General features: G+C 40.1%; 1 protein-coding gene across 1 annotated transcript in view; it reads left to right on the top strand.

Moving 5' to 3' along the window:
- Positions 1 to 22,929, top strand: part of LOC121944175 (endophilin-B2-like) — a 43,307-nt gene that overhangs the window by 9,943 nt on the left and 10,435 nt on the right. Inside the window, exons 3-6 of the mRNA XM_042487879.1 lie at positions 2,806 to 2,934; positions 5,123 to 5,256; positions 8,092 to 8,184; positions 15,954 to 16,016. Coding sequence (XP_042343813.1) covers positions 2,806 to 2,934; positions 5,123 to 5,256; positions 8,092 to 8,184; positions 15,954 to 16,016 — 419 coding nt within the window. The remainder of the gene's footprint in view (positions 1 to 2,805; positions 2,935 to 5,122; positions 5,257 to 8,091; positions 8,185 to 15,953; positions 16,017 to 22,929) is intronic.

Here is a 22,929-nt window from a genome sequence, read left to right as displayed (position 1 = left end):
TCTGTTTTAAACCTTTAGAATGTACTGATGCACTGATGTCATCACGGTTCACACTTCAGGTCAAGCAAAACCTTTCTATTTGTTGGTTCCAGCTGAGAACCAATTCCATGTAGGTGGAAAAGGAGTGTCTTGAAAAAAGTGTGCACTAAAAACAAAACAATAAGCTGATATCAGATATTTGTATGGACTTGACCGTCCCTCTTCACATTAAATTGAGTTGTTTCCATGTAAATGGAAAACTATTCATGATTGAAAGTATTTTGGTACCACCCAAGCCTACTGACATCACATTCATGTCTTGTGACTATAGGTACAGTATAATATGTTTAAAGAACCCCTGTACACTCTTATGTGCTGCAGTGTTCCTCTCTGTAGTATATTTTTATTATTCTGTTACTTGTAGTGGACAAAATAACAGAAACGTAACAATACACCACTGTTGAGAGTGTTAGTGGTAGTTCTGTAGTACTCAGTTTTGTTGTGAAGCAATCTATTGTGCCATTTATTCATTAATGGTGAGTCTTCTTGTGACCACTTTAGTCCTACCTTGTGTATTGTGAGGAAGTATCTCAATATTAACTTTTCCCTCATTCTTCTGTGCTTACGTTACTATTTACAGTAACTCTTTACACACAGATTCTACAGCTGGATGAAGAATCATCTCATCTCTGCACATTTAAACACAACAATCAACAATGATTTCAGTTCTCTTATCACACAGTGTAAACCTGCAATGTCTCTTGGTAAAAGGTTTTCTCTCGCATGCTCTTACACACAATACATACTTCAAGCATAACTGAAGGACAAATACATGTCCCAATATACTAAGCATATGACTGATTACATCTTTGATTGGGTTTGTACAAACATGCAAAGAACTTGTTACAGACATATTGCAGCCTCTCGATCCACAGCACTTCCCTGCCCCCCTGCAAACACACAAAGTAGTCGGTTTGTGAGAGGGCAGCGACAGGGCGGTGACAGAAGGTTGGGTTGGTGATGGAAGCCAGCTCTTGCTTCCTGACCAGCCAGTAGCAAAATTCCATTGTAATAGGAGGGCAGTCACTATGCATATCTACAACACAATATGTAGACAATTAAATACAGATATTTCTTGCCTTTTAACTGAAAAAAATGGGTTGGGGGTTCAGTTACTCTATGTGTTTCAGTGTTGTCCAACTCTTGCTCTTTTACACCACCACACTAGATGGGAAGTTGAGGACTAATTTTTAATCACCTTTGCTAACAGGTGTAGTTACAAGGTTCTTTATAGATGAACAGCTGTAAAGAGATGTATAATTAGTATTAGCAGCATCTGTCCTGGCTACAACAATATAATTCTGCTTCACAGGGAAATGCATCAGCAATTCAACATCATGATAACAGCAATTCTGCAAAATGAGCACCTGTGCTTTAAGGCTAACTTTGGTATTTTTCAGCCTGTATTCTTTTTCCCCATGTTTTTGTCTCTAAGTGACTTATTTAGGTATCAACATTTGACAATGGTCCAGTGTTAAGCAAAAGTAACCATCAGCCATGAAACAGGATGCCATTTAACCACTTGGACATCTGTGGACTCAGTCAGTTCAGCTCAATCAGTTTATGTCTGCTAAAAGTGCTTGTTTTTGCCACTAATGAACTCAAATTATTTTTCTAAGAATCTGACAACATTATTGAAAGGATCCCTACAGAGATAAACCTTTTTGACCAAGAGGAAGTTGCTTTTTGTTTAACCAGAAACAGCCCCAAAATCAATAGCACCAAACAAAACAGCGTGTTAATAAAGCGTCATTTTAGCCTGTACTGGATGAAAGAGTTTATTTCAACCAAACCAGAGTTTACAAGATGGATTTTTCTGAGTTTTATTTTGTTTCATTCATCTTTGGATGAAGTGTTTTACAATAATGAAATGGCTGTTTATTTAAATCGAGTCATGTGGGTTTGGCAATAGTAATTTCTGGGCTGTATCTGGTAACACAAATAGGACCTTACTCTTTGACAAAAAGGTCTGTCTCTATATGGATCCTTTACATGATGTTAGAGACACTCATAAAAACAGTCTCAGTGTGTCAGAGTCAAAAACAAACACAGTGGATGTACATTGACAGTGTGTGAATGCCCTAAGTGGTTAAATTACAGCCTGTTTCCCTGCTGCTGGCTACAGCAGATTTTGTCAGTATATCAAAAATTGCTTTTCCCATTGGTCACTTAGACACAAAGACATGGAGAAATGGTGTCCAAGTTGAGAAAAGGTGCATTTTTACATTACTATATAGCTTCCTGTACTTAAACAATTAATGTTTTGCCAAAAAAAACATCAACAATGAAAATAAGATAACACATAACTTTAAACAGAACTCACCATTTAACTAAGTCATTTTGGCAAACATGCTAAGCTATCCAGCAGATACAGCTGGTGAATAAGAGTCCAAAATTCACAATACTTTTACTGTTCTTGTATCTGTTGGCTGCAGAGAAAAATAATTAGGTGTTTATTTTGCAAGAGGCTCCTCTGTGTCATATTCACTAGCCACCCTGTAATAGTGTCTGTCTGCTGTGCTGAGCAGGTAGTGTTTATCAGAGTTCAGGTGCTGTCTGTGGGGGTTGATGAGAGTGGCTCAAACTCAACTACATATGAAAAATTAAATCATTAAACCAAAGAAACCAGGGACAACAAAAAGCTGAAAAGTTTCACAGAGCAGAGTAGGGTTATTATAAAGGAGTGGTAAATGAACTAAAAGTTTCAAGCAAGTCTTTGTTACCCATCTGTGCCATAACTAAAACTCCCCCTTACTCTCTCTGTAGGTGCCAGGATTGAAGAGTTTCTGTATGAAAAGTTGGACAGGAAGGCACCATCCAGAATTACCAATGGAGAGCTGCTGGGTCAATACATGGAGGATGCTGCAAGGGAATTCGGTCCTGGAACTCCATATGGTAAGGACGCCTCCACTCAATGACAAACTTTAAGGGGTCAAAACTAAGAAACTGAGATTATCACTTAATTAACATCCTGTGTAAATTCTTGAATTGTATCTGGAAAAATACATGTAAACGCAAGGTGTACATGCATGCACAACACATTGCACTTGGATACTGTTGCATTATGGGCAGATCTCAAGTGTAAACTCAATCTGTACAATGTAAATGGTAAATGGACTTGCATTTATTTAGCGCCTTTCAAGCCTGCTGAGCACTCAAAGCATTTTATACTACAGCCACATTCACCTAGTCACGCACACATTCATGCACTTAATTTTGGCAATAATATCTTGCCCACAACACTTTGACAACCACTTTGTGACCAGCTCTACCCCCTGGGCCACTCATAAAGGGCTTCCATCGAATCATTCAACAAAAATGCACACTGTGTTAATCTGGATCTTCTGAGCATTTTGTTGTGATTGCTTTTCCTCTTAACTTTTTTTCTCTTTACCCAGAATGAGTGAAAAGTGTTGCATAGACCCTTTAACTGTTATTAAAGTATGACATTTTTTGGTGGCGGGGCTTAGCTGGAGGCAAAACAATTCTCCACAGATGTTAGCTTCCACTAGCTTGTAGGTTTTGTTGGCTTGTATTTTGATAATGGAGGGAGATGATATAAGTCTCCTTGAGTACGTCTGGTCACTCACCCTCAGGGGTCGCAAGTGTTATTTACAATAAGTTAACAGTGACTTACGTGACCAGACTGGCCAACCCATATGCTCTTGCTTAGTGGATGGATGATCAAAAAAAGAAGCATATTTAAAACCAAAGCACACATTATTCACCAACAGGTCACTATATATTTCTAATTAGGATCATGTTAATTTCACATTAAATGCAAAATAATTCCTTCAAACCATACCATACTGTTACCATTTATTATGTTTATATATGCTTAGTTCTGATTTGCGAAGATCTGTTTTTACACTGCTGGTATATCACAGCTGATAGATGGGTCTGTTGGTGTTTATTACATATATTATTCAATTTGTAAAATTCATTTTACTTTGATTTGTCCAAAATCTACAGTTTATACATCTCCTTCCTTATGAGACAGTGTCAAACCTAAGTATAGTTCTTGATCATAATGTTTAAATCCATTGTATCTAGTTTAAAGTTTCAGAGCTGCAGAATGAGCAGCTGTCTTTTTAGAAATAATGAGTCTAAATAGATGGCCTATATTTAGCATTAAGCTTGAGCATTCACTATACGTCATTTTCTGTTAGCTCTTCCCTTAATTGAAGCAACAGTGTTATTTTGTGCTGTTATACATTTTTATGTTCTTCAAAGGCGGAAGTAGGCTGCACGTACTTGAATATTTGTAAGTGTGAAATGACGTGTTCAGCACATTATTTGACTCATTTTTTGTGAACACGCAGAGTCTGGAGCAGAAAGCCTGAGTTAACAGAGACAGTTGATAACCACCTTCGTGGTCCTCTGTTAGCTCTGACTGAGGCTGCAGGGTTTGTCAAACCAGCTCAGTCAAAGAGAGCCTGACTATGTTGAACTGGCTTTGTAGTATGCCCCCCAGGTAATGAAAATCCCTAATACATACAATACATAGCCTTCTCTCTCATCCTCACCCCACTGGCTCTGTATGTGTCCAGCCAATAAATCAGCTCCCACCCAGTCTGTGGTAAAAATAAAAGATCAATAATGGTTTGAATGAGCTGCACTCTGCATTCTGCTGCAGCATTACTCAGGTCATCTGCACAGGATGTCCTGAGGGAAAAAATGATCCCAGTACAATACAGTGTATGGTGCTGAAGGCGAAGATGAAGTTCATGTCTGGAAATAGAAAGGAATTTGAAGTGAAGACCTTTAAAAATTTACCTGAAAATTAGTGAGAAAAAAATACAATAAAGAAAGTTTAGAACAACAACAAAGAAATGACATTTGAAAGTGTTCAAGAATTATAATAATTTTGTAACATATTTTCCCTTAGCTTTTCCCTAGATATTTCTCCCTACTTTTTGAAAAAAATCTTTTCTAAATCCACAAATTTCTTAAAATTTGTGGAATATAAATTGCTCAGGTTTCAAAGGTTTAAATGCTTCTTAGAGGTGTCTGAAAGCATCACAAGAAAAGTTATGTCGCTCCAGGTGTAAAAGGGTTAATGGATGATATCTTTTTGTTGCAGGGAGCACTTTGATCAAGGTGGGGGAATGTGAGAGGAGATTAGGAGCAGCAGAGAGAGAGTTCCTCCAGACGTCAGCCATCAGCTTTCTAACCCCTCTCAGAAACTTTCTTGAAGGAGACTGGAGGACAATTTCAGTGAGTCTGCTTTACATCGGTGGAGAGGCCATTCAGTATTATTGTTATACTGGGTCAATAACATTTTTAGGGAGAATTATTAAATCTTTAGGGGGAAGACTGTAGCATTTCCATACTCATTTAAAGCTCACTTTGATTTCATGTATTCTGGCAAATTGAAATTGTGAATATAAAATTCACCTAATGGAAACACAGCAATTTAAAAAAAACCCTCCCATCTATTGTAAAAAAGTTTAATGCCCACACGAGGTGGTATTTCAGGCAATTTGAAAAAGCCATATTTCACAAAACTGCAAATTTGGCTTTTATAAGTCACATGATGCTATGGCTATGGCTCCCTCGTGATGCAGCAGGTGCTACAAGAGATGTTATTGCATCACATAACTCTTTAAAAGCTGAGTGGATCATCGGGAAGTTGTGAATCCACAATTCCTCTGTGAAATCGTGGACTATCACCTCCCAGAAATACCTCATATGTGGCCGCTCCCATGTATAAGGGGCTCGCCTTTCCATTATGGCTCCATAACATGCCTCCGTGGCCTTGGATTGGAAATAATGACGGCTTGTGTGGTGGCAACAGAAATAAACCTGCTAATATTTTGAACATCCAGAGAAGACACAGAACATCACTCAGTGGAAACACAGTTATCTTGCAATTGTGTTTTATCGACATTTTTAAAATATCACTCAAGTTTTGTGCAAATCTCTAATGGAAACCCGTTTAGTAAATGTATTTTGAATAAAGGTGGATCATGCTGACTGTCCTGCAGACAGACCTGTGGCAGCAATTTTTGATCAAGGCTCAGTATTGTAAAGAAAACTGATTATAGATTATCAAAAATGTGCTGTTCATTTGTTTTTAAAATCAACTTTTTATGGCTTTTAAAAAGTGAATAAATGAAATAGACACCATCTAAACAAAAAGACCTTTCCGGTATGAAAGAAAGAAGACAACAGAAGACTGAAGATTACACTGGAATGTGTTTCTGATGCAAATTTACACAAGGTCTGGTCTAACAGTTGAGACGTAAATACGTTGTACAAATATAACAACCTGAGTACTCAAGTAAAGTATTTCTCTATATTAGGTTAATATTGTACACTAGTTCAATCCATTCATTAACACTAGCTATCCTTTTCAGCTATTTCTTCATTTCCTACTCCATTCCAGTTTAATCAAGTACATCAGCTCACAGAGGGATGACTCCAAAATATATGAAAATTATTTGCATGTTTGTTACCACATGATAATAATACTATTCACAATTTTTATGTTATTATAATAATACTTTTGTGGAAACTGACCATTGATCACTGTTACAGTGCTTGGATCCAGCAAGGACAAATAACATTTATTCAGCAAAGTTCCCTACTCATTTTCTACTGTCACATTTTATTTCATTTTTACTTTTTTGTCAATATGATGTCAAATTTGTATTTCTAAAATGGTCTTAATTCTGCAAACCAAATTTGTCCTTAAGCAATATATAACAATATGCCGTCATGCTTACAAGGGGTAAAGTCCAGGGTCATCTGTCAACCATTTGAAAAAAATCAGCTGGGATTAAATTTGTAACCTGGGCAAGAACCATCTACCTGTAAAAAATGTAGTCAGCACTGGTAGAGCATTCATTGAGCTATCTAGATACACAAGTACATTGTTAGCAACATTAAGCCAATCTCCTTAGTACATCATTTTACCTTAAACAAATGAGGACTTTACCCCATGATGAGCTCAACATTGATTTCTTTGTGTGTGTGTGTGTGCGCGCGCGCGCGCGTGTGTGTGCGCGTGTTCATACGCTTGTGTTTAAATGATGTGGTTTGAAAACATATGTTGCTAAAATACAGAATTTTATAGTTTACAGCCCACAAATAAATTGTGAGAAGTCAAGCCTTTTCCCTGCAAAATGTGACCTTCACCACCAGAGGTCAGCATGGTGCTATAATCTGGTATGTCACTATGCTTTGCATGCTTTTTAAAGCCTCAGGGAACCCAAATCAACACTTTCTTTATATGTAATTTAGGGTCTGACATGCATATTGAAAAGTAGAAGAAATGATCAGACATTAACCTCATTCCAAGTCTATTCATATTCATTTTAGATTTTTTCACAGTTTCTTGAATCTGGATTGATTGAAATGGACAAAGCTAATCAAAAGTCAGCTGTCATTTCATACTAATTTAACATGCTAAACTGAAATCCCTCAGCTCCTTTCAATATGGTGCCCTCTCTCACTCAACACACACAAACAAAGCGCACTCTGGCACAAATTGGAGCGCTGGTAAATTTGGAGTGCTGTTTGAATTAGTTATGCAGAGCAGTGCACTCTGGGAGTGTCAGAGCACACTCTGGGCACTCTGTGTGGGGAAAAGGAGCAGCAAAGCACCGAACAGAGTGAATTCATGATGAACTTAAAAGTTAGTTAATTCATGTAGGAACATAATGCTGCGGGGCTTCAAACAACAGCTCTTTCATAATAATACAGAGCGTCAGATTGGATTTAGGAACGCAGCCAGAGTCAAAGGGCTTGAACAGATAGAGCTGCACCACGCTGACTCTGCTTTGCTCCATGGCTGTTGTCGTGGAGTCGAGACACAGTTGACAATAGTGAGATCCATGGAGGTGTCAATCAAAACGTGATCTGCCACGCCTACATAGTCTAGAGAAATGCTGTATTCCTCAAAATGAGCTGTTTTCAACTGGCTTTTCTAATAGTTGGAAACAGTTATTTTCACTCAGATCCTTAATGAGACACTCAATTTTGATAAAATATGTGCATTCTTACTATTTCAAGCCATGTTCACAAAGTTTTTCAATGTGTCTATTTCAGAAAGAGCGGCGTCTTTTGGAGAATCTTCGCTTGGACCTTGATTCCTGCAAAACCCGTCTGAAGAAGGCCAAGGCAGCTGAGGCAAAGGCTGCGGTGAGTCCTTTTGTGCCTCTGAGCCCACTGCGCCATACTCTCCACTCATACTGTAAAAAAAGCTTTGGTGGTGCTGACATTAACCATGACTAACTGTCTGTGTATTCATGACCTTTGCAGTGCGATGGTGAAGTGAGTATCAAACACATTTTTTAAGATTTGCAGTATGATGCACATGTTAGGCTGTTTTTCCTGTCTCATTTGCTTTGAATACATAAATCATGGGAAGAAACTATTAATCATTGGTTTAAAACAAGAAAAAAAAACAAAGCAAAGGGACAGAATGAACAGGTTTACCCTGAAGTTGACTCTTTACAGAAAAAGTTTGAAACTTGCAGCATATTAAACAGTATCATGGGAAATTAACACCAGTCAATGAGCAAATTCTGCAAAATATTGGACTGTGGCTGTTGAAAGTGTTGATTCTACCAGCCGCCACTGTGCAGTAGCAAATAGCAACTGTGAAAACAAGTCACTAGGGGTCCAATGGTTCAGATAACTCTTGCATTGTAACTGGGTTAATGTTTTGGCCATCAGAGCAAGCCTGACCTCCCTGGGGGTAAGCATAAAGTTGGATAAAACAGAAATACTAGAGGAAAGTACAAGTTCCTCAATTTTTTACTTCACTACAGTGCATGACATGAATACAGTTAGTTAGATTCCATCATTGGTCAGGTCAGGAAGGATGCCCCCCAGGATTTTTCAAGGTCAGAGCCGGTTCTGCCTATGGAGACAGACAAATGACAGAGACAATGGAGATAGTTTTTTTCACGCTGGACATTTTCAATATGCAGTTCTGTTCTGATTAGGCCTCATATTTTGGAGTGACTATAACTAAAAAAATTACCAGGTTTTGGGTAAGCACAGTGGTTAAATACAGACTGACACTGGCTTACAATGGCTGGACATCCAACAGAAGGGTTAGGTTTGGGGTAAAGCACAGTGTTCTTAAACTATGTGGGACACAGGCACAGGGGAACAAATAAAGTAAAATAAAATTTTAAAAAACAACTTTAAAGGTTCATTATTAAAGACCAAGTCAGTTAATTAAAAGCCCCCTGTAAAACCATTGAAATGTATTTTTTTCTTTTTTCTTTTTAAAGAGTAAAATTAGATCAAAAATTGTTATGGTTCTGAGAAACCGTGAGAGTGAAGTGGACCCAAGAGCAAACACAGAGCAAGTTAGGTGAACAATCAACTGAATTTTAATGAGGTTGAGGTTGGGAAGGGAAGAATGGGTGTCAGAACGGAAGTCAGAGATAAGGGACCAATTGCGAATAAGCCCCCCGGGAGACCCACGAGCACTCATCCGGACCATATCCCCCCAGTCCACCAAGTACTGGAAACCCCGGCCAAGGGGTCAGACATCCAGAATCTGGGTGACTGTCGATGAGCCGGTTGGAGGGCTGAGGTCGCTTTCAGACACTGGTTTGAGTAAAGACACGTGGAACACAGGGTGAATGTTCATAGACGCAGGCAGTTTCAGTTATGCAGCAGACCGGTTCACAATCTTAACAGTTTCAAAAGGGCCCACGAAACGGGACTCCGTCTGGATGGGGCGGTCACATGAAGAAAGCCACACCTGTTGTCCCATGCGATAATCCGGAGCAGGGGTGCAATGGAGATCCACCAACTTCTTGGTTTTTTTGGCGGAGCAACTGAGACCCGCATGTACCGGCCACCGAACTGCCACTGCCTCTTCCTCTTCCTGCTCAGGAAACAAAAGGGGGTTGGTAACCAAACATGCCATAAAAGGTGACATACCCGTGGCTGAGCAGGTGAGAGAGTTGTGGGCATATGCGATCCATGGGAGGTAGGTGCTCCAGGAAGCTGGATGCTGCGCGGCTATGCATCTCAGGGCCGCTTCCAGGTTCTGGTTAGCCGGCGCTGTCTGGCCGTTGGTCTTGGGGTGGTTACTGGAGGAAAGGCTGGCTGCTGCGCCCACCAAACTACAAAACGCCTTTCAAACCTGGGAGAACTAGGAATCTGAAACTATGTCCACTGGTAAACCATGAAGCCTGAAGACATGTTTAACAAGTAAATCAGCAGTGTCAAGAGCTGAGGGCAACTTTTGCAGCAGAACATAATGAACAGTATCACGGTGTTACCATCTGAGGGAGGCAACCCTGTGACGAAATCCACGGCGATTTGTGACCAGGGGCGACTGGGGATAGGCAGGGGGCACAGCAGACCAGCAGGGGGTTGATGAGATGCCTTCCCTCGGGCACAGACAGAGCAGGCTGCCACAAACTCTCTGGTGTCGCGATCCATGCTCGGCCACCTGAAACACTGTCGCAGGAAAAGGATATTTCTGTGCACTCCAGGGTGGCAGGTGAGTTTCGGGGAGTGTCCCTACTGAAGAACTTGGGACCGGGCAGTTTCCAGCATGAACAGGCTGTTGAGAGGTCCACCTCCCGGGTCTTGTTGATCCTGTTGAGCTGCTCTCACCATCTCCTCGATCTTCCACAAGGCAATTCCCACACATGAAGCAGGAATGATTTGGTCTGCTTGGCCCGAGCTAGAGGGAGGGGAATGGATTCTAGAGAGAGAGTCAGGCTTTGTGTTGCAGGTCCTGGGGCAGTAGGAGAGTGTGAAGTTGAACCTACTAAGAAATAATGCCCATCGGGCTTGGCGTGGGTTGAGCTGTTTAGCAGAACGTAAATAAGCGAGATTCTTATGATCAGTCCAAATCAAAAATGGCAGCTCTGTACCTTCAAGCCAGTGCCTCCATTCCTGAAGCACCATCTACACCGCCAACAGCTCTCTGTTTCCCATGTTGTAGTTTCTCTCTGCTGGGGACAAATGGCGAAGTAATGGCGCAGGGAAGTGTCTTTTTTCTTGACAAAGAAAAAGACCGCACCAAGTGGAGGAGGAGGGGTGAATGAGACCCGGATTCAGCAAATCCTGAATGTAAGTCTCCATCGCCTCCCTCTTGGGGCCAGACAGATTATAAAGGCGACTGGTGGGAAGAGGCGCTCCTGGGAGTAAATCAATGGCACAGTCATAAGGGCAGTGGGGGGGCAAGGACAGGGAAGGCTCCTTACTGAACACCGTGTTGAGGTCATAATACTCGGGTGGCACAGAGGACGAATCAGGAGAGGCAGGAGGAGGGACTGATTAGGTAGGGACAGGTGAAGCAGAACGCAGACAGAGAGAGTGACACTGTACGCTCGAACCGGAAATGGTCGAATTTCTCCAGTCAATTTGGGGTTTGTGGGTTTTAGCCAAGGCAGACCTAGAACTACAGGAGTGAGGGGGGAGGGTATTACAAAGAGTTGAATACTTTTGTGATGATTACCAGAAATACTGAGGGAAACGGGAGAGGTGCAACGAGTTACAGAGGCGATCAGTCTACCATCAAGGGCCGTAACCTTCTTGGGGCGGTCTGATGTCTCGAGGGGAATTCCTGTCTTTTCAATCAGACCGTTGTCAATGAAACTGTCGTCAGCCCCAGAGTCGATCAAAACTTGCATCTGGATGGAGTGGTTGTCATACTGGATGTTAGCTGGCAGGGAAATCCGGAATGGAGAGCTGAAAGGGGAGGAAGTCTGACTCACCAGTGCGATCTCTTTAACCGGTGAGTCCTGCCTTTTAGCGACGAGGGGCAGTCGGCCATGTAGTGACCAGCCAATCCACAGTAGATGCACAGGTTGTTGTTAATGCGGCATTGACACTCAGCAGGGGTGAGTCGGGCACGACCCAACTGCATGGGTTCATCCGCAAGGGCAGGGGGCACTTCATGTTGGGGAGAAGGTTGAGTGGAGCCGGGAACAGTAGTGGAAGTTGGTACAGCGGGGATGCGTGCAGTCTACAGGGTTTACTGGCCCTGTTCCTGTCTCTTTCTCGTAGACGATTATCAATCTTAATGGCAAGTGAAATAAAATTTTCAAGTGAGGTGGTTTCGTCTCTGGAAGCCAATTCATCCTTTAATTCCTCAGATAACCTCCTAAGGAAAACCCCTATGAGCACTGACTCTTCTCACCCACTCTCTGAGGCTAAAATGCAGAAATCAATTGAATAAGAAGCCGCTGAGTTATCACCCTGACATTAAGAAAATAAATGGTTAGCGGCTTCTTGTCCCTGGACGGGATGGTCAAACACTCTGCGAAACTCGGCAGAAAACTCAGCAAACGAAAGCAAAAGCAGGGAACCCCTCTCCTACAATGCAGTAGCCCACTGAACGGCTTTACCCCGTAAGTGATTCAATACATAAGCTTTCTGGGATTTATCAGAAGGGTAGCTTGAGGGGTGTTGATTGAAAACTAGAGAGCATTGCAGCAAAAACCGACCACATGAACCCAAATCCACGGCATAGTATTCAGGAGGGGGAACAAAGGGCTCTCTTACAGGGTGGGGGAGAGGAGAGGGAGAAGCTGAAACTGGTGGGTTACACACAGAGTTGGGTGCATGGGAAGCGGCAGCTGGAGGAGAAAGTTGGTCGAGCTGAGCGGTGATATAGGAGATATGAACCTTTAAATTTTCTGCAAAGTATGTCATCGTGACTACTGATGAGTGCCCCCTGGCTGGAGAGAGCATTTGCAATTGCGTCCAGGTTTGCTGGGTCAATTGTTGGCCAGATTGTTCTGTTATGGTTCTGAGGAACCGTGAGCATGAGGTGGACCCAAGAGTAAACACAGAGCGAGGTAGGTGAACAATCAACTGAACTTTAATGGAGTTGAGGTTGGGAAGGGAGGAATGGGTGTCGAGGGAAGGGAGCCAGTGATTTCCGAGGTGGTGGGGGCTGGTGAGGCAGGAGGTGATGGTGAGGCTGGTGAAGCAGAGGAATGGTGAGGATCCAAGAGGGTGATGAGGATCCGGGAGAGTGCTGAAGGTGGATGGCAGAGCACAAAGGCGAGGTGCTGGGCAGCAAGGTGCTGGAGCTCGATGGGAGGCACTAAAAGCAAAAAGACAAAAAGACACAATAAGTTTGAGAAGCTCGAGGCAGAAGAGGTCTTACAAAAACACTAGGAAAATCTCATGAGAGAGATGGCCGATATACCACGAGAGTAGTGGAAACAATCTGGCGCTGACATCGAGTGAAACAGGAGCTTAAATGCCATGAGGGAGGTGATTACTGATCAGGAGCAAGTGAGGAGAGTGTGCCCTGAGCTCCATCACCCGGAAGCCAGGCCCAGCCCCTGAAACACAGAAGACAAAAAAAAACCACACAAGCACTACAAAACACACAAACCACCACAGAAATTGAGGTTTAGGACCAACGACAAAGGTGAGGCAGCAGGAGTATCAGTTCTAAACTTCTAAAGCTAAAGTTGTAAAAGCTCTCACAGTCCTTCACCTGGCTGTTAAAAAAGTTATTTCTTGTGAGCATTACGTCTGTCCGTCCTGGAAGAGGGATCCCTCATCATCTTCTGCCGCTCTTCCTGAGGTTTCTTCCTTTTTTTCCCCCCGTTATAGGGGTTCTTTTTCGGGAGTTTTTCCTTAGGTGATGTGAGGGTCTAAGGGCAGAGGCCTGTCATGTGCTTTAAAGCCCTCTGAGGCAAACCGTGTTTTGTGATAATGGGCTTTATAAATAAAATTGACTTAACTTGATTAATAAAAAAAAAAATACGGGGTAAAAAATTATTCAAAAAATAAATGTTAATAATGTAAAAGATTTATATTTAAAAAGGACCTTAAGATAAGTGCTGATTGAATTTAGTAAGATAAATAAATACATGCATACCTTTAGAAGTTGACATAAAAAGTGCTTAGAATACAAGCACTAAGAGTTTTAATAAAAATACACACGTGAGAGCTAAAATTGAAGTGTTATTGATGTGTTGTTGTGAGAATAAATAAGTGTTAAAAAACACAATTATCAAAAAACATAGATACAAACACTTGGGGTTAGTAAAGTTATGTGTATATGTATATCTTTATTTAAATCTGCATATATGGTATAATTCAATTTGAATTACAGTGGGCTCAGGGTTAGGCTTTACTCTGAAGAACTTGTTGGCTAGTTAAATCATAGAAGGGGTTGTAAAAATGTTGAAGGCATTGTGGCCTCCAACCAAAACAAATTCTTTACTTTCTTTTCTTCTCTGGAAAATTAGCACAAATCTGTTAGTTTCTGAGGAGAAAAGAATCAGTTTGACGCATTCTTGGGCCCTAAAGTCTTCAGACTGAGAACATCGTATTTTTTTTTGGCAGCAGCACTGGCCAGATAGGCCGAACAATTTTGTATGTCTGACTTCCTTTTCACATGGTTTTGAATTCTGCACAGAAATCTATTTGAGTTAAAAACTTTGTTTGTGCTACACGAGTACAAACTAAGTCCTATGCCTGAAATAGAAGGTACTCATTGTAATGTTCCTTCCCCATTTCACTGTGATCCAGGAATGCTGTGCCTTCAAAACCCCATCTGCTTCCATCAAGTGTTCTTTTGTTTAACTGTTGAAGAAAATGAAAAAAGTCTGACTTTTATCAGAACTTTTGTTTTTAGTATCACAATAATAAAGTTACACATTTTGTTGACTGTCAATGTCAGACTTTTGCAACCTGTGTGCATGTATGCATGCATGCGTATGATAACTGACACATGCTGACTCATCTGAAAGCTTGACTCCTGTTTGCAGTGGATTCGTCAGGTCGGTGAATTAGACTGATTAGTCACTAGTTTAAATACAGCTGGGTTGCATCACTGCTCTGCACCTTTTTTTTTATTATGTCAGACACACCTAAAGTAAAAGTGTGTCTTGTATTGACTGCAAACTACTGCTCCCATCTTAGCTGTTGACTGGGTAATTTTTGGGCACATATTTGAAATTGAGAATGAATTAGAAAACTTGTGTTTAGCTATTTCAAATTAAAGCGGCAAAGAAAATTTAACAGGTCACCTCCATATTACAGGTACACCACATAACTGACTACAGTAATATCATATTTATGTATTACCTAATGTGTTACTTAGGCTCGGGCAGTATGTAAAACTTATACCTTCATATCTTCCGGAAATTTCTCTGGAGTATACGGTATATGACAGTATGTCTGCAGTGCTAACCCCCTCCCCCAACAGTGAGAGCGCTTCTTTACATTCAGCTTTTGAGACTAATAAAAAAAACAATAGAAACCCACAAGATGTTAAGAAAAGTTATATTCTCACTCCTATTTTCCTGATCAAACAGAGAAATACAGCTAATTGAACTTTCTTTTAGTCTCAGAAGACTGACGTAAATGCCTTATCTCATCATAAAACACACCTAATTCAAACTCAACAGAAACAAAGTAAAACTCTCCCAAACCATCTTGTTTACTCTTGCTAATAATTTCGTCAGTAAGGCCACTGTTTCAACAATTCCCAGCTCAGGTCTGATCAAAATAAATCCTTAATTACCCAAGTTAGATGTAAAAATGTGTTGTTATTCCCCATGCTCTCTCTCTGCCTGCTGGCCACCGGCTGTTTACAGTCCAGCAACTTCTCCCTCCACCACTAGATATCGCTGTGTCTTTCAGCTCAGCTGCCTGTTACACCAGTAGAGACTGGAGACTGAGCTCTGGTGGTACGTGCTGTGCACCCCGTACAATGAGTTTAACAGAAAGAGGAGTGCCTTTTTTTAATGATGGTATTAAAAAACAGAGATCGACTATTTCACAGATATCAATGCTGTTTTATAGCTTAAAGTATATCCACAATCATGGTTTTATCTGCTGTGCTCTGAGTGTTTTGTCTGCTTATCTTAATACATAGTGTGTGCTGAAGTATGGCTGCTGTATAAACACTGAGTGCACATTAGTATAAATGTTGAATAACCTTTCTGTTTCTGTAGATGGCTCCAGATTTTCAGGAGACTAGACCCCGCAACTATGTGCTTTCTGCCAGTGCCTCTGCGGTAAGTAGACAATAATGTTTTTCAAACAAAACTGGACAGTTACAATCATCCCTAATGTAACCCTGTTAGGCTCCATGTATACATAGTTTAATCAGGAATAAATTGCTTTTAAACTGAAGTTTCTAAATTGAGGTTATGAAAGGTTGCCGGAAGTGGTTGGGAAATTCTTGTTATTACAGTTCTATATCATGCTTTATAATGCAGTTTTCAGGAATATGCAATGTGTCATACCAGTCACTGATTGTTGCTAGCTGTGAATGTGTCCCTTATTCATGTTTAGTCAGAGAGGTGTTTCCATCTGGCAAGAATGGTGATTATGACTCAGTTACATTCCTGACCTCTGTGTCACATCTGATATTATGTTGTAATGATAAATGTTGACATAGCATTGTTGCAAGCATCAATGGCCTGGCCAATGGCCATAATAGCCTAGCCAAAAATGTTGTTCATTAGTTATTAATTCTTCCTGATCCCTGGACTTTTTATGGCATTAAGGCTAAAGCACATCTTTCAGCATTAAAACTGGAGATTCTAAATCCTTTTCTTTGTTGATAGTTTTTTAACAGGTTGATTCATTACATTATCTGTTAAGCTCATCTTCTTTTTAAGTTTTGTGTGCACAACAAAGTAGTTTGCACAATGTTTTCATTAGCGGATGTTACACATTATACAGGACCACAACATAAGCATGAAAAGCAGTGTGTGACTACCCTCTGAGTATTACAACAAACACTCAGACAAAAAAACACCTGCCCAAACTTTTCCACATTTTCACAAATGGAAAACAAAGTAACTTTGAAAAGTTTTTCTGGCAAAACTTTCTTTTATGAGGCAAAACTTTTTTGTCCCACTTGTTTCACAGATGAAAAAAAGAGAAAAATTCTCTAATCAAAATGTTTTTTTTTCACCTGGCAAAACATTTTTCCCAACCAATAACTCAGAAAATTTGTCCTTGCAAAACTTTAATAATAATAATAATAATAATAATAATTATATACGGAAGAGCGTCGTATATATATATATATATATATATATATATATATATATATATATATATATAATTTATCCTGGCAAAACTTCTTTCTTTCATGGCAAAACTTTCTTTCTTACTTATTTCACAGATTAAGAAGAAAAACTTATCTTTTTCCCCAGTTTCACAAAATTAAGATAAAGTAGATATATAGATATATAGAAAATATTGTCCTGGAAATTTCCAATTGCTGAAAATGATCTTTCTTTCACCACTGTTCACAAACAAAGAAATAGAAATATTAGCTAGAAATATTATCTCGGTAAAACGTTTTTCACCTCTTCTTATGCATGCACACAGAAGAGAAAACATTTGAGATCAGACTAAGAAACTAGATCACATGATTTTGTTTTTCTCACTTGCCTGTTAGGGCTTCCGTATAAAACAGATGCAACAGAAACTGAAAAATAACAACAAAAAAATAACATGTCTAATGGTATAGTCTTGTGGACATGATGCAGATTAAAAGATGGGTATCAAAACCAAACACAAGACATCTGCCATAGTTGAGTTATGAGTGTAGTAAGAGGAGTGATGAGGACGTTGCCTTCCCTTGAAATATGACATGAATGCTTTCCCTGCTTCTTTGCAGAGTCATATACAGTTCAGAATCATAGCAACCAGAAAACACACACACACACACACACACACACACACACACACACACACACACACACACAAACATGTATTAGGTTTAATGATAGAAAACAAAGAAAAATTCCCACTTGTAAGTATCACCTCTGCAATGCCTTTGATTATTTAAACCAGACATTTCCATTGGTAAACTAGCACATAGACACACACTATATACAGTATATGAATATAGAGGGGTCTTTGTTTTCTGTGGGCACTTTTATGGGAAAGTGGACCTTTCAGATCAGTCTTCAGTAAGGAGTGCCTGTGACTTGCCTTATCTACATTTCATGCATTTTGGGACTCAAATTGGTCTGGTCTTGGCCTCCACTTGGTCTCAACCACATGAACTCTCGGTCTTGTCTCAGTCTCAATACTTTGGTCTTGGTCATTACTTTGTCTTGGTCTATGTGATCTTGACCGCAACAATGACACTAACACCAATATATCTACAGTGAGATAATATTGACTGTCTGGCTCTAATCTAACGCTGCATACTGTTGGTCTGCTGGATTGTTCCAGCCATCTTTTTTTGACATCTTTTCAAACATTTCAAAAAAGGAATCAACTTTGTCAGCAGTGAATTTTGGGCTGTCACAACCACCCTGACAACCACCTTCATGCTAGAGCGTACCATTAATAGGTAAAGCATTTTTAAAAGTGGCTTCTGCCGCCATGGTCCACAGTTGTGAAGACAGGCAGGTGCTTCAGTGAACACTGGACCTGCTACTCTGTTTTTGAAATACTCACAAACTAATGGAATAGCCATCAGGAGCAATTTGGGTTTCAGAATCTTGCCCAAGCATACTTTTACATTGGCTGGAGGAGCTAGGGATCGAAACACTGACCTTCCAATTAGAGGATGACCTGCTTTACTTCCTGAGCGGCAGCCGCCCCCGGGCATCCTTATAAGTCAATAGAACTGAGTTGATCAACTCCATTTATTCAAACACCATCATTATCAGTTTCTTTGTTCTTTCTCCCTCCATGAAGCCTGCTATCCTACTTTGATCTGCCAAACCAGGTGGCAACTGCCAAATGTTCAACACATTTGGCAGAGCAGAAAATGATAATAATAATAAACTTCATTTAAAGAGCATTTTTCAAAATCCATGTTACAGAGTGCTTTACAAGAAAACAAAACAAAACATACAACAAACCAGTTTACAATCTACATTTCCAAAGGGTCAAACCAGCTACTTTCCTTTCCACAATGTAGAAAAGGAAAGTAGACACAAGACACGTCAGAGAAATATCTAATTACATTTTAAGAAAAATCAGGAAAAGCTTTACGATAAAAATATGTTTTGAGAAGAGACTTAAAGGAGAGCACTGAATCAACCGACCTGATTTCAGCAGGCAGCCCATTCCAGAGCCTTGGGGCCTGGACTGAAAACGCTCTGTCCTCCCATGTTTTCAGCCGAGCATCCAGAACTGCTAAGAGACCCTTGTCAGAGGTTCTCAAGGTGTGTACAGAGCTAAAATGTCAGAAATATAGCTGGGGTAGAGAACATAGTGTGCTTTAAAAGTAATCAATAGAATCTTAAAATCAATCCTAAAACATACTGGCAGCCAATGTAAAGAAGCTAAAATCGGCGTAATATGGTCCTATTTCTTGGTTCTGGTTAAAAGCCTGGCAGCACTCTCTGTAATCTGTCCAGGGATTTTTGGTTAAGACAGGTAAAAAAGCTGTTACAGTAATCCAGCCGTGATGAAATCAAAGCATGTAAAATCGTCTCTGTGTCTTTAAAAGTTAAAAAATAATAATTTTTGAAATATTTCTTAAATGATAAAAACATGACTGTACAAGTTTAGTAGTGTGCTGTTAAAAGTTAAGACTGGTGTCAAACCAGATGGCGAGGTTTCTTGCAACGGGCTTAATATCATCCACTAGTGGCCCAGCAGATGGCAGAATCTGTTATGCCATCTGCTGGGACCCAACTACAAGTATTTTAGTTTTAGTTATATTCAACTAAAGGAAATTTTTTGACATCTAGTTTTTTACATCAGAAATACAGTCATGGAGTGCACTCAACATCCCAGGGTCAGTCGCTTTGGCATCAGCATAAAAATGGAAAATACCATGTCATTGTATTATGTGCCCCAGGAGAAGAATGCATAGAGAAAATAAAATAGGACCCAGAACTGACCCCTTGGTGAACACCATACTCAACAGGAGAGTCTGATGACATGTAGTGTCATAGCTACACGACACCTATTTGTCAGGTAAGATAAAAACCAATCTAAACCCCACCCAGTGCCTCAGACTATTGAAAAGAATGCCGTGATCAATTGTATCGAAGGCAGCACTGAGGTCCAAAAGTACCAGGACTGAGCACATGCCATCGTCAGTACTGTGGTACTTCCGGAAACCAGACAAAAATATTGTTATTTTCCAGTGCTGCTAAAAGCTGTGTGGACACTATTTTTTTTCTAAATTTTTTGATATAAAAGGTAACTTAGACACTGGTCTGTAGTTATGAAGGACAGATGGATCCAGCCCAGATTTTTTTAATAGAGGAGTCACGCAAGCAGTTTTAAAGTGATCTGGGATACAGCCAGTAGCCAGAGAGCTTTTAAAAACAGAAAGCATGATTGGCTCAACAGATCCAATTACCTGTATTAAAAACGTGGGCAGCACAACATCAAGAGGGCTGATGGACACTCTCGTATGTAAAATTACTTCTAAAAGTTCAGACAGAGTAATGGGGTAAAACTGGCTAAAAGTATCTCTTTGGGTCAAAAAAACAAAATTAAAAGAGGCACTGGGTGTAATAGAAGTTCTGACTGATTCCACCTTATCATTAAAATAAGTTAAAAACCTTTCACAGTCAGTATTTGACTCAATGGGGACTGAAGGTGGGGCTGGATTAACCAAGTGGTCAACAGTCTTAAATAAAACCCCAGTGTTTAGTTGATTGGCAGAAATCAGCTCTGAAAAATAGTTTCCCCTTGCATCCCTGACCAAACTGTTAAAACTGAATGCACCTGAAGACCAGATTTCTTCCATCTACGCTCTGCTTTCCTACATTCCCTTTTACAGCTGCGAATACTGTCATCGATCCAGAGCTGCTTCGTTTTGGAAGATCTAGTCTCTAGTCTCTAGGATCTAGATTATGTGGGGCAATAGTATGAAAAATGGACAAGCAAGTGGAATTAAAATGGTTTGCCAGATCATTGGTATCAGATTTTTCAGATGGTTGTTTTTGGCGGTAACTGTAAAACAATGAGCAGAACTCTGCTGCGCTTTGTTCATTAAAAAAGCAGGTGCTCCAGGAGTATGGTGCAGCTGAATTAAAAACTGGAGATTCACTGTTAAAAACTATACACTTGTGGTCAGAAACAGTAAAATCCAGTAGATCCAAGGAACATATAGTTACGCCTAAGGTAAAAACAAGGTCCAGTGTATGACCCCGGTTATGTGTTGGTCCACATACATGCTGTGTAAAGTTAAGAGAGGTTGTGATGTTTAAAAAATCAGCAGCCTGTGTATTTGTGGAGTCATCAAATGTGTATATTAAAATAACCACAGAGAATAATTCTGTCATAATTTAAAACAAGGGAGGACTAAGAGCTCTGAGAATTCTGCCAAAAAGCTGCCACTGGGTTTTGGAGGGCGATAAATGAGGGAAAATAAAATTGGCTGGGGAACAAAAAGTTTAAAAATCAGAGCCTCAAAGGAGGAAAGTTCAATAAAATAAAAATGTATTCGTTGACATTTAAAATTCGTCCTGTAAACACACACTATGCCACCACCATGACCACTGACCCTGGGTTGGTTAAAACACTCATAATGTGGAGGACAAAGCTCAACAAGCTGGCTACAGTCAGAAATTTGCAACCAAGATTCTGTGAAAAACATGGAGTCTAAATTTGCAGACAAATGTGTTGGGCAGTGGAAATGGTATGATAAATGTTTGCTGTTAGAGCATGTGTGCCTTGTGGACTGACCGTAGCCACGTATTGAGAGATTGCAACCTGCTGAAATGGCCAGCGCATCGGCCGAAGGAGGGGAGAGGGCTAGGGATATCATTAGTACCAATATGGATAACCACAATACTCACGTCAGGGTGTTTTCTTAAGAGAGATGGAATCTGCTGTACTAAGTGCGACACTCTGGCGTCAGGGAAACAGTAAGTCGCAGCTGAGTTTAAATAGCCTCTTGACGTAGGTTGCAACGGCTTCATACCCAAACTGGCTTGATCAAAACCGCTTTCCCTCTCCCACCCTTCCCTCATTGGAATGACTGGAGGTGGCGAGTCGCCATGCAGTGGTGTGAATGAGTAACACTGCTGCTGCTGCTTCTGATTAGTGATGAGATCTTTTCAAGGCTCCATCCTCCCATTCCCATGGCTACTTTATGACTTTCACCTGATGTTTATTCTTTTCGTGTTTATCTCTTTCTTCATGCTCATGTTATTCTCTCGCTTATCCCAACAAGCCAAGACTCTGTGCTTTTTATGGTTTCTCAGCCTCTTGATGAACATTCAAATATTATTATAAAGTGCAAAGTTAACAGCAACAGCCAGTAAGCAAACTGAAAAAGTTAATTTTTAACACTCTGCAGGGTTTGGAGCTAGTATGGGAGGATGCAGAATTGCAAAACTGACTTAACACTGGATAAATTTCAACTTGGAATGCACACCACAAAAACAAAGTCAACTTTACAGACTAAGTCTGCTGAACAAAAGGAAAAAAAAAACAATCAAAATCAAGTGACAAAACCAACATTAGTCAGCATAAATTATTTCACAAGACTAGCACGAGCTCAAAAAAGCACAGACACGAAACCGAAACAAATTGATAAGCTGCTGCATGTGACAGTGATTGGTTAGAGCAAAACCACATCATATTGTCTTTGAAATAAAATGAGGTCATGTTAATCTGATAAATGGAGGAGTAACAAAATGCCATCTCAATGTGAATATCCGGCAAGATACAACCTGAATCCAAAGCGAGGTTTACCTACAGTTATTCCAGCCTTAACCCTTTGAAACCAGAGCAAATTGGCTTTATTTTTTCCAAAAACAAGAGAGGAATGCAATGAGCAACTTAACAAGAAGGAGCCCAAAATAAGCAAGAAGTTACAAGAAAATTACCTGAAAACAGTCAAAAGAAATGAAAAAGTAAAACACAAAAACAAACAAGATGACCTTTTGAAGATTTTTGTTGTCTTTTTTCCTGTAAAATGATTTTAAATACATAACTACTGGTATAAGAATTCTAAATATAGTTTTCCGGACATTTCCC

The sequence above is a fragment of the Plectropomus leopardus genome, chromosome 6, assembly GCF_008729295.1.
Source record: "Plectropomus leopardus isolate mb chromosome 6, YSFRI_Pleo_2.0, whole genome shotgun sequence".
Taxonomy (NCBI): domain Eukaryota; kingdom Metazoa; phylum Chordata; class Actinopteri; order Perciformes; family Serranidae; genus Plectropomus; species Plectropomus leopardus.
Note: the sequence above shows the minus strand (reverse complement) of the source record. Positions and strands in the feature narration are given on the sequence as shown.